The 12,669-nt window shown below is 47.2% G+C and overlaps 1 protein-coding gene across 2 annotated transcripts in view; it reads left to right on the top strand.

Moving 5' to 3' along the window:
• The window catches only part of JHY (junctional cadherin complex regulator), a 369,313-nt gene extending 357,316 nt beyond the window's left edge, over positions 1 to 11,997 (top strand). For both annotated transcript variants that reach the window (XM_085647263.1, XM_085647264.1), the window contains one exon: positions 11,689 to 11,997. In XM_085647263.1, coding sequence (XP_085503389.1) covers positions 11,689 to 11,886 — 198 coding nt within the window. In that variant the 3' untranslated portion in view covers positions 11,887 to 11,997. The remainder of the gene's footprint in view (positions 1 to 11,688) is intronic.
• Positions 11,998 to 12,669: the final 672 nt, after the last annotated feature.

The raw sequence follows: 12,669 nt of genomic DNA, 5'->3' as shown, positions 1-12,669 counted from the left end.
CTTGTGCTGTTTTACAGTGTCCTGGTTCTGTACGAGTCTTTTTCGCGTAGGTACGGTCCGTACATACGCGATGCTGGGTGAGGGTGCTGGGGTACGGTGTTGGGGTACGGTGCGTACAGGTGCGGGCCTGTGCTAGGGTGTTGGGGTACGGTGCATACAGGTGCGGGCTGGGCTACGGTGTTGGGGTACGGAGCGTACAGGTACAGGGCTGGGCTACGGTGTTGGGGTATGGTGCGTACAGGTACGGGGCTGGGCTACGGTGTTGGGGTACGGTGCGTACAGGTACGGGGCTAGGAGACGGGCCTGGGGTGCGGCATGTACAGGTGGGGGGGTACGGTCCTGGGGTACGGGGCGTACAGGTGCAGGGCTGGGAGACGGGCCTGGGGTGCGGCGTGTCCAGGTGCGGCCTGTGCTACGGTGTTGGGATACGGTGTGTACAGGTGCGGGGATGTGCTAGGGTGTTGGGGTATGGTGCGTACAGGTGCGGGGCTGGGCTACGGTGTTGGGGTACGGTGCATACAGGTATGGGGCTGGGGTATGGTGCGTACAGGTACGGGCTGGGCTACGATGTTGGGGTGCGGCGCGTACAGGTGGGGGGCTGGGGTATGGTCCTGGGGTACGGGGTGTACAGGTGCGGGGCTGGGAGACGGGCCTGGGGTGCGGCCCGTACAGGTGCGGGACTGTGCTACGGTGTTGGGGTACGGTGCGGAGGGGGGTACGGTGCTGACATACGGGGGTAAGGTGCTGACATGTGCGGGGTGAGAGGGGGCTGTACGACTCGTATCCGGGCACAATTTTACCCGTATACATGTTGGCTACAGCGTTCGCTCCGTACGGGGCCTTTTACATGTGGTTGTGTATTCGGACAGGCGGTACGGATCGTACTTGCGCGCTCGGACTTCTGTTTTACGATTTGCACGTAAAAATGTCCGGCTTCCTATCGGACACTTTTCCCGACGCTATTCGGACGTAAAAATTTACGGCTCCCTCTTGGACCATTTTCCCGACGCAATTCGTATGTATTTTTAACGTACGAATCGTACTTCGCTGTTTGTACGGTACTTGTACAATTCATACGTGCAAATATACGGATACGATTCGTACGCAATTTTTTTTTTCCAGGATCGGAATCGGCACCCTGATGTACATAACAAAAAAGCAGTTATGTAAATCACACAATCATCTAACAATTTAATATTTAATTTTCATAAAAAATAATTTGGAAAAATAATGCAAAATGTTAATAACTTCACACCCTGGTCCCTTCGAAACCCAATAACCTACTACTAAAATATAAACTAGCAATTAAACTATACAGAAATATCTTTACATTAAAAATCTAAAAATACACTGAAATACTTAAAATAACTAATAATTAAAAAAAAAATTTTTATTTCCAGTTAAATATTTAATTACCATGCAAAATGATTTCATGAAAATACAATTTTTACTTTAAATAAATTCCCACCCTATTATCCTACAAACCTAGCAACCTGCTACTAAAATATAAATGATTAATTAAATGTTAAGGAAATGTGAATAACACATTAAATTACAAACTGTAGTTAAAAAAACAATTATATTATTAATACTAACATCTAATATTTATTGTATATATTCATATAATTTTACAACTATATTTAATACAACAGTATATTTAAAAACAATATTATATATACAGAAAATTATGTTTGTACTTTCTATATTTTGTTCTACTATATTTTTGTAGCAACATTATTATGACACAATTTTTATATCATACAATATTTTTAGATCCTGGCAATCGTTTTGTTCACATTCCTGACTACATCCCCACTAATAGGTCTGACCATGTAGTCCGCCACTTCAATCTCTAATTAAGAGAGGAATAGTAATGCACGAAGATGTTTCCAATTACCTGACTCTCTTTTAGAATAGTGCCAGTTTTGAGGTCCCCAAACTGAGTGATCACATTTTTATGTGATTTTTCTTTAGTCAATCAAGGCAAAAAGCACTGCATTCCCCCCTCACTTCCTATACCTGATTGTTAAAAGTGCAGATATTTAGAACCTCTTTCTTTAAAAAAAGAAATCCTTAAAGGTTTCCCCTTTGTCCAGCCACTTATAGTATGTCTGCTCTGAGTGAACTTTCACAGCCTTATAGTATGCTTTATCAACAGCCAATTGTAGTCTGTATTGCTCATCTTTGACCATTTACTTCGATACACTGAGAAGGAGATTGCAAGGCCCCAATTTGTGGCCTTAAAAGCCTACCATACTACTGCAACATTTTCTATGTTCTTGTTTATCTTTAAAAAAAAAAATCAATCTCCATTGACGGGATCCAAAAAAGACCGTGCATGATATAGCCGGGAAATTTTATGGATAGTATGAGGAGATAGGATTACATCTATCCTTGAAGCTGACCTGTGTCGTTTTGAAAAACAAGAATATTCTCTGCCAGTTGAATTCTGTTTTTGCCAAATATCTTGTACTCCTAACCCAGTGCCAAATCAGCAGACATCTGCTCCGTCCATCTCTTATGTCGAGTGCGGTTAGGATTTGAGGAATTAATTGAAGGGGAAGACAAAAATGTAAATCTCCCCCACAATAGAATCCCTGGCACATTACATAATTCCATTGTAGGAAATGGAGAGGTTTAGCATTATCATGAAGGGGGCTCATTATAATGGCGGGCATAGGACTGCCCGCCAGACGTGTGGCGGTCCCACCAGTGCAATTAGGATGCGCCTGCCATAATGGCGGGTGCATCCTGGCCTTTTACCATTGCGGACGGTGCTGCTAGCTGCAGCACCGTCCGCAATGGTAAAAGAGCATGCACAGCATTTCCCTGCACCACGTGGCAGGCAACACGTGGGTGCCTGCCACATGGTGCATGGAACTGCAGGGGGTACCATGGGTACCCCCAGTGCACCCTCCCTCCCCCCCACAGAGATGGCCCGCAAAAGGTCCCTAAAGCCAATCCCCGCCAGCCTTTCCTTGGCAGTTTTGCCACCATGGAAAGGCCTGTCCAATACCCTGATCCTAATATGGCGGACGGTGCCCGCTAGGCACCGCCACCATATTAGTGGCCCTGCTCCGCCCGGCAGGCAATCATAACAATTGCCAGTGGCGGACTTTGCGTCCGCCTTGACACTCATCGCCATCCTAATTTGGCGGTGGGTAAATCTCATTGTGATAGCGGGAGGATCGCCACTGCCGGGCCGGCGTTGTCAATCCTCCCTCCATCATAATGAGCCCCTTTAATACTAAGCAGTATTATATATTTTATTGTGAAATAGTGCCGGAACCCAAAACCCATTCCGACATTTCCCTATGGGAGCATGTGTTACGGCCGTAAACCGACCTTAGTTCATGCTTGCTCCCATAGGGAAATGGGAGGTGGTGTCAGTCCCTGCACCCTCTGCCATGGGGTGCAGGGACTACCCTCGGCCCCCAACCGGAGGCCAGGCACACAAGGGGGCCCTGCTAGGGGCTCCCAAACATGCTTTCTGACAAGGTTTCCATGTCGGAAAGGCCGGCATGGAAACCCTGCCAGAATCCGGTCATCAAAATCCCAAAGGTGGAAAGGCTGCCCTTTGGGATTACAGGCCGGCCTCCGACTGGCTCCTTGAGCCCTTCGAAAGCCAGCCGGAAAACCGGCTGGTTCCAATTCCAACCGACTGATTCATAGTCAGCCGGTCGGAATTGAAACCAAAGATGGTAGTTTCCAACCGCCATCTTAATAAGCCCCAAGTACTAAAAGTAACCATACACACATACAATCCAGTGGTCAATGTGGTAGAATCACATTTGGCTGTATCCCAGCAGTTTTCCTGTTGCAGTGCTCCTCAAAGCCTTGCCGCCACCAATAACCTTGTGCTCATATTACCAACACCCCCATTCCCCCTTTGCCCCTGAGCTTCATCTTCATCCAGTGTTCCTAGCCCCGGGAATCCTAGAGCAACCCACCTTGCTATCTAATTGGTGAATTCTATTGCCCCAGTGGCAGCTCGGGAGCTATACTTTCTCACCCTTGTTCTATCCATATGAGACACCAAAAATTCTGCTTCCGAAGGTTCTGTGAAAGTCTGAAAATGCCCCCACCCTACAAAACGTTTAGTTTGACAGGGTCCAGCAGTTGAGCCTAGAGTCCCTTTAGCATTGTAAGATTCAGATAGATGTTTCAGTTCCCAACAAAATCTGGATGTTTCATACGCGAGATCCAGAAGTCATTTCCCACCTTAAATGATTTTAGTTGAATTACTTACTCGAGAATTCTTCCCGAATTCATAAAACTTGAAAATAAACCAAAATGGTCCATGGTTTTGCACCTGCCTTAGGTGGAGTTGAAGGAACCATGTGGGCTGTTTTAGTAGATATATCTCAAAGTTGACCAGACAAGGCCTGTTTTGATAGTAGCTATTACGTTTATTCGATCAAATCTTTATTATGCGCAAAGTTCTATGGGATTTCCACCACCCTTAGATTTGCCCGCCATGATCTGTTCTCCAGGTTCTCCAGTTATTTTTTCACTTGTTGCATTTCTTTGTGAAGCTGAGTCACTGTTTGAGAATAAGACTGTTGTACATACTTTAAATCCAAGATCCTTTGTTCAGCTTTTGCAAATCTGGAGTTCATACCCTGTAGGCCTTTTTTCAATTAGGAGTAGATTATTCAGAATTCTCATGCCATCTCCTTTTCAGCTAATGTCATCTCCTGAATCTGTCAGAATGTGTATGAGTAGAACACATAACTCTGTATTAGACTCATTCAAGATATCCTGAGGTTTGTTCTTCTCCTTGTCCATACCGATCGGATTAGCTCCCGATTTTATAGGTTTATTTTCTTCATTTATATTCTCCTGGGTTATACCCACGGCCTCCCGCTGAGGGCAAATCAATGACATGGGTTTGGCAATTTCATTCATATATGCTGTCAACGCTGCTTTAAGCCTAGGTAGGTCGAGTCCATTCTGACCTCCAGTGCTGCCTTCCGTTAAAGGGGATTTATCTTCCTGTTGCATACCTTGATATGGTTTCATCTCCCACAGCAAATCTTTACCAGGTATTGTGTACTGAAGCAGGCAGGTGGAGCTGCTAGTAGTTTTGTTGACTGGCACTGGTGGGAGTGATTTTCCAGTGGTAAGAGCTACATGAGACTGCTTTCCATCAAGCAGTGGATTGCTTCTGGCACCCTCTTTGCCCTGATTCTCTCTATCTGTCCCATTCTGCGTGAAGTCAACCAAGCCCAAACCCCCAGTTATATCGTGGTGCCCAGAGTGCCTGTGTAGCGCCCCTGCCTTGCTTTCTCCTGTCATAGCAAGAGTGGGGGTTTGCATCTGTGATAAAAATTATTTCTGAAAGAAACACGTTAGTTAGATTCCTCACCTTAGAATATCCCCAGGCGTCAGGCTGGATCCGGAAAGATTTTTCGTCAGCAATACCCCATGCGCATCGCTAGGTGTCGTCTGCGGCTCCGCGTCCGTCGTCGGTGTCGTGCGCCGGAATGACGTCGTTGGAGTACTTAGACGCCGCCCTCGCGCGCTGACGTCAGTTCTTCTTTTTTCCACGCCAGTCAGCGCCGATCCGGGAAGAGCTTACCCTTAGTCACTTTTTGACTAAACTTTTTTGACTCTTTTTGGTCTTCTGTCGACTCAACTCTGGTGCCGGTAGGATGCCTGGTTTTAAGGCCTGTTACTCCTGTCATCGACTGATGTCGGTGACGGACCACCATCGCCCGTGCCTTTACTGCCTGGGGCCCGACCACGATGCAGAGTTGTGCCTCGACTGTCAGGCCTTGACCTCGAAGGCTAGGCGGGAGCGGTCCCGTAAGCTTCTCGAGCTTCGGCACTCGGCTCTGCGCCGTTCACGGTCCCGGTCCAGGAGGAGGTCAAAGGACTGGTCGTGGAGCCGCAGTCACCATCATCGCTCGTCGGGCTCGAAGTCTTCGGGTAAGTCGAAGCGCTCGAAGAAGTCCAAGAGGCGACACCGCTCTTCGGACTCCCCTCACCGGTCGCGCGACTCGGTCAAGGGTCAGGGTGGTCCCACCCCCGCGGCTCCGTCGGAGCCACAGGAGCCGCGTCCGTCTCCATACCCGCCGGTCCCTGGGACTGACGCGACTCCGGTGGAGATCAGCGCCTTACTCTCGGCCATGAGGGGCATGGCTCCGCCGGTGACGCCTGCCGGCGCGCCTTCGGGCCCTGCGGGCTCGACTGGGTGACCTCGCGAGCCGGCGGCTCCGGCCGCGGCGCCGTCGACGACTTTGGTCCCGACGCCGCAGGTCCCCGAGGGATCGTCCCCGGTGCCGTCCCCGAACAGCGCCGTTCCCCGGTTTAGCCCCGGTCCGGGCCCGGCGCCGTTGCGGTGCCGCTCGACGTCGCATCCGACTCCGATGCATGAGCATTTCATCTACCGCCCGGCTCCGGTTATTCCTCCTGTTTATCAGGAATCGGATGACGGGGGCGACTGGGAGGGGTCTGAGGACCCTATGGCCAGACAGGCCGACCTTTTACAGGACGGGGCAGACAAACTGGGGGATGCCAGTGGTCTGGACACCTCCCCGGACACTAGTTTCATCTCTCCTCCGACTGTGGCCTCGGAGGAAGGTGCAGCTTTTTCAGTGGGTATGCGCAAGACGGCCGATGCCCTTGGGCTGGAGTTGCCTGCTGTGGCCGTGAGGACTAACGTCCTCACAGTAGTGCTTCAACCGTCAGCAAGCTCCACAGAGCCTCTGCTGCAGTTCAATGAGGCACTCGTAGACGTTCTGCAGGGCACCTGGTCCAAGCCCTCCACAGTACCTCCTGTGGATAGGAACGTGGCCTGGCGCCTCCGCCCTGCTCCGGGCGACCCCAGTTTTCTGTCCCAACACCCCACTCCCGAGAGTCTGGTTATCCAGGCCTCGACTTCCCAATCCTCCTTCCCGTCCGCTCCTCCGGATCGGGAATCCAAGAGGCTGGAACAGGTCAGAAAGAAGCTGTTCTCTTCCCTGAGTTTGGGTCTGCGGTCCTTGAATACCGTTTGCCTCTTGGACCGTTATTCCCACTCTCTGTGGGATGCGGTGGAGGACGTGCTGCACCTGTGTCCGGAGGAGGCCCGGTCACGGCTCACCCAGGTGCTTGCTGATGGGCGAGATGCAGCACGGCATGCCATACGGTGTGGACTAGACACCACGGACTCGCTGGGGAGGGCAATTTCGACCACAGTGGCGCTTCGTCGCCACGCCTGGCTACGGTCCACGTCTTTCTTGGGGGATGTCCAGAGTACCCTCATGGATATGCCCTTTGATGGCACTCGCCTTTTTGGCGAGAAGGCGGATAGTGCGCTGGCTTGTTTCAAGGACTACCGGGCTACGGCCAAGTCCTTGGGTCTCTCAGCCCCGCGGCCGCAAACTTCCACCTTTCGTAGCCAAGGAAGGGGCGCCTCCTCACGTCCGCCTAGCCACCGGCCGCAGAACCACCTGCACGCGGTCGTGGACGTGGATTCCGCTGAGGCGGTACTGGAGGACAACGTGTCGGTCAGTCCACATCCACCCCGGCAGCACCCGCCTCAAAGCCCTCCTAGTTCGAGCTTTCAGGCCCATTCGACGCCAGTGGGCGGCAGAGTTCGCCATCACCTGCTCCACTGGCGTTCCATTACGTCGGACAGGTGGGTGCTGCAAATCGTCCAAAGGGGCTACTCCCTCCCCTTCGAGATGACCCCTCCAGCCATGCCACCACAGTACCACCGCATGTCGGGGGATCACTTGAATCTTCTCTGGGAGGAAGTTACGGCCCCGGAAAGCTATGTACAAGAACTGACGTCAGCGCGCGAGGGCGGCGTCTAAGTACTCCGACGACATCATTCCGGCGCACGACGCCGACGACGGACGCAGAGCCGCAGACGATGCCTAGCGACGCGCAAGGGGTATTGCTGACGAAACATCTTTCCGGATCCAGCCTGACGCCTGGGGATATTCTAAGATGAGGAATCTAACTAACTAATGTTTCTTACAGATACCGAAGGTAAGTAACTTGTTCTTTACTGTGTAACATTCCATGCCCTATGTGTTCTGGACAGAGAAAAGTGAGTTAAATAACCTGCTCCCAAACTGTGGTTTCTCTATATCGATGGTCTCTAAACTGCTCTTCATCTTACTGGGCAGCATCTCAGCTCCCTCTTTAATAGGGCTTGTGTATATTTCCAGTCCGGTAGGGCTTCATCAGTATCTATGCTGATAGGACCTAAAAGCTGCAGTCCATTAGCTCAAACAACACCATGTAATAGTACAATAGTTGGTCTTAAATGTTTTCCTGATGCCGCACCCAAACCTGCACATCAAGAGCTCTTGTTTTCCTCAGCCTCAGCAACACAATGACATACAACCATTTCTGCCCAGCTGCCACTACCCTCTGTGTCTTTTCACGGCTGTTTTTTAAATTTACAATTTACCCAGCAGCAATAGACAAATCTATCCCAGTGGAAGCAAAGGCACAGCAGAAAAGAAAAAAAAAAGGCAAAGGGCAGGTTTTTCAGTGCTACCCATCATACTTCCAATCCACTTAAAAGAAACGAAAAGGCAAAGCTGGCGAGGCACTCATCCAACTTGCGAGTTCCATGCTGACTGCTAACAGCAATTCCCCATCAACCATAGGCCACCAGAAGTCAGAAATAATCCCACTCTATGAGCGTGTGTCTCCTTGGAACTGTTCGCAATTCTGTGCCAGACTCCCTCGCAGCTGGCGTGGTGGCACCTATGGCAGGGTTTGTAGTGAAGCAACATCCAGCGGCCTGCAGGAGCTTCTCCGAGGTTGCTACCTCCAAAACTGGGTAGCATTCATTGGCCGCCAACAAAGCCGATGGGTGTAGCATCTTCTCTTGCACTGCTCCAAACCGCCATGATGGGATCAGGCAATGCGCCTGCTGGGCACAATTCCCATCATTCCCAATACACAATATTTTTCAGCACCCAATAATTCTTATTGTCTTTGTATGAATTTGTGTATCCCAGTAGGTGGGAAGCTGGCAGTGTCGAAGTTTCTTGACTCCAAGAATTTCTCTGCAAAAGGCCAAATATTTTTCCAATGGAGGAAAAAGTGCAATTGCAGACATATAAAGGCATTCCCCCATATATAGTTTCAGATTATGTTCAATTGTGCATGCAGATGTCTTTGCGTCATGCTATATAGGAATTTTTGAAAACTTTCCAACTGTTGCAGATTTCAAAGTCTACCCTTGAAAATCTGTATGAATCCAAAAATTCTGAATTCTGTTCCCATAAGAGTTTGTAAACCTGTGATTGCAGATTGCCAAATTATCCTGTGAATCAGGTAGTCAGATTTTCAATTTCCAGTCACACCTTGTCGCCCGCTTTAACATTCACCACCTTGAGTATGTTTAACACAATCTCAAACAGAAACTTCACAATGAGTCAGTGCTAAACCTTGAAAGGAGGCCACTTCAGCGTGCACCACCCACTGCCTCTACCAGTGCTGTCAGTGACAGAACCAACACAACTACTAACCACAGGTGTGACATTTCAGACTAAACCAGGCACCCAAATCTATAAGAATGGCTTGGGTGGCAGGTATTAATCATATATATTGTATATTGAATTATTGAACAACTCTTGTTGTGTTCATCTCTAATTTAGACAAACAGCGCCACTATGTGGCAGACTATTAAAAGTGCCGATGTTGACAATTAAGTACCAGTGCCAAGCACTGGAAGCCACTGGCTCAAATTAAGCACTGCGAAAAAGTCTCCATTTGTGCTCCTTGACTGAGTGAGTACATAGAGAACTCTTCCTATACTACTATGTATTTCATCTAGCATAACTAATCATATTTTAATGTGTCATCAATCACCATCCAATCAACATTATGGTTTTTATAAAGGTGGATATATGACTTTGGTAGCTACAGTTGGTTTAGACACAGAATATAGTTTTGTTTTGCTAATAAATTTAACATCATTTTGAGAATTTGTACAAAACGTTTGAAAAAACAGTCCACATAGGGTTGATCTTCAACAATGTCAACATATTGGTCATAAGGTGATGGAGGAAGTTCTAAGAGTTTCCAGTGCCATTCTATAAACTGATTGACTGTGAAAACTAGATAATTTATTTATTTGAGGCTCATAGACCTCTAAGTGGTTAGCGGACATCATTCTGAAAGAATGTTACCAAACTGTGTGGAGAGTGGCAGAGTGTTGTGCACCTGCATTTCACCACAGTGTCTGGGAATGTCCTAAAACTTTCCTTGCCTGCTACACGCTGGGATAAGATTATCCTAGCTCACTAATCTTGCACTGTATGAGTATTTCTTTTTCACAGGTCTTAGCCGAGGACCATGCTGAGTCTCCAGTCCCAGTTGTTACCGGTACATACTGTTTCAGCAACAGAGGAAGCATTTTCTTTATTTCATGTTGCTGTACGAAACAAATGCAAGGCATTTTGCAACAAATTATGACAACTTATATGTAAAACAAAATATCTGTGGGTGCAACAGATCAGCCCATATTTTTCTAACCCTTCCTCAATTCCCGTATATGACCTAAGATGGCCATGAGGGATGGTCCTCTGGCCAGAGTGATTTGTGTGTCCCCGGGCCCTGGACTAGTCAGAGGTAAAGACTTTGAAGTAGTATCATGTGATAAGAGATTCAAAATACACGCAGGCCATTTAGACGACAGTAGGTGATCCAAAAGAATGTTAAAGTGGCGGAAACCGCCACCTCCACCAGCCCAGCATAGGACTGTCTGCCATATATTGAGTGCCCAGATGGTGCAGTTGTTCATTTTTACAAGACGTACGCTCTCCAACATTGTTGGAGCACTTTCTGCAAACAAGCATTGCCCAGCGGGACCCCATGTCATTGCAGCCCACTTAGAAATATGTTATTTCTCAGAATAAACACCTAAAAGTAGAGGTTTGTTCTGAAAAACAAATAATTAGTGGCCATGATGTTCAAGGAGATTACATGATTAGTTATTTTTCCTGCCCAGGTCCGCCTTGCCTTTTATGGCAGCCTCAGGCAGTAAAAATAGGTGTTTGGAAGGCTTGTCCTAAATAGGGTGGGACTTCTAATGCACTGACCCTGTGACCTTGTAGCAAATGAGCTGCTGGGCAACCGGCCTCTGACAGCGGAGTCAACTGCAGAGTTTTCCACACCTTCAAAAGAGGGATGGAGGAACTAAATGATTGGCAAAGTAGGAACTCTGCTAGGTTGCAGTGGGGCTCCTGCCCTGCCGAATTTTAAACATAAACTATAAAACATCAGCTGCCAAAATATCAAATATAAGCACTCTAATGATGTTCATGGTCTCCAGACCTCATCAGATGAATGCATGTAACTCACCTTAGAGTTTCCTAAATCTCCAATTGTGTAGTCTTTCTTAGTTATGTGCCGTCATTGTTTTATTTCTTCCAAATCATTTTCCAGTTCAAAAGTAAGTTTATTGAAGAAATATTAATACAAATGCAACACAATAGGAGAAAGTACATAAAAAACAGTACTCATTTAAATAAGTTGTGCAAGGAATAAAGGAATAATATATGTCAAGAAATAAAGAGAGCTAGTTTGTACATGTAGAAACTTAGTGTAATATAAATATACAATTTGCTTCCAAATCATTTTAACTGTGTTGAGTATCAACTGCCAATCCAAAGTTCTTTCCTTGAGAAAGTTTGACTTTCCCTTCAATTTCAGCAATGTCTCTTTCATGTTTAGGCCATGGAGTATGCTAAGAAGATTCCAAAGCCCAAACCTGTGACATCTTTGAAATCACCGGAACAAGGACCCAAAGAAGACAGGGCACTGGTGCACATGAATATACTGCCACAAATGACATTGCTAGAAGAACTACAACTCCGGCACGAGAAAGAGAAGCAGGCTGTGGCAGCTTTCAAAGCACTTCATATCGTTTAACATCTGAAATCATGTAGAACTGTCTCAGTTTGGTCGTTTCATCTGGTGAAGGGTTCTCCCAAATTGTTCTTCAAGAGCCAGGATACATGACAGATCCTCGGGATAAGCAACTATCGAATCTATTCAGGTTCATTGTATGAAGTTTATCTTAAGTGGAAGGCTTGATTATGTGACATGGACCTTGCTCACCAAGCCGTGCATTGGAAATCACTAATTATAGACGGCCTTTGATAGATAGAAGTCTATTTTATTATGAGATTAGCATATAATTCATTAACTTCAGACTTAAACATTTACTTCTGATTTGACACGGTCTCCAAAGAACTCGCTTAGCGTCTCTTTTCTCTGCATCCTTCATGTGTGCAGATCCTACCCGCCTATCAGATTTACAAAGTGTTGTGATCCTGTATAGGTTATCTGAGCATGCACCTATTTGAAATACAGCTTTATCCTGTAAAGTATTTCTTTATTTTCTCTTGAAGAATGTAATTAGTAAGTAGCATCCAGTTGATTTGTTCCATAATCACCCAAACCACAAGTGATTGGTATGCAATTGACCCTTTGATTTTGAACCAAAAAAAACGATATGTGTGTTCTTACTAGAGCCTCACTTGGTTTTCCTTTATGAATGTAGAGAGGCTCCGTTGTTGTATCTTTCCTGGCTCATTAAGCGATATCTAAGGTTTTGCACCTCCTAAAGCTCTGAGACACAGAGGACCTTTTACCTGGAAGCACTTGCAAGCAGTTACAGCAAATTCACTGAAAAACTATCCCACTCCCCAG

This window comes from Triturus cristatus, chromosome 3_2 (genome assembly GCF_964204655.1).
Source record: "Triturus cristatus chromosome 3_2, aTriCri1.1, whole genome shotgun sequence".
NCBI classification, from domain to species: Eukaryota; Metazoa; Chordata; class Amphibia; order Caudata; family Salamandridae; genus Triturus; species Triturus cristatus.
The sequence above is the reverse complement of the archived record's forward strand: the minus strand, read 5'-3'. Positions and strand labels throughout refer to the sequence as shown.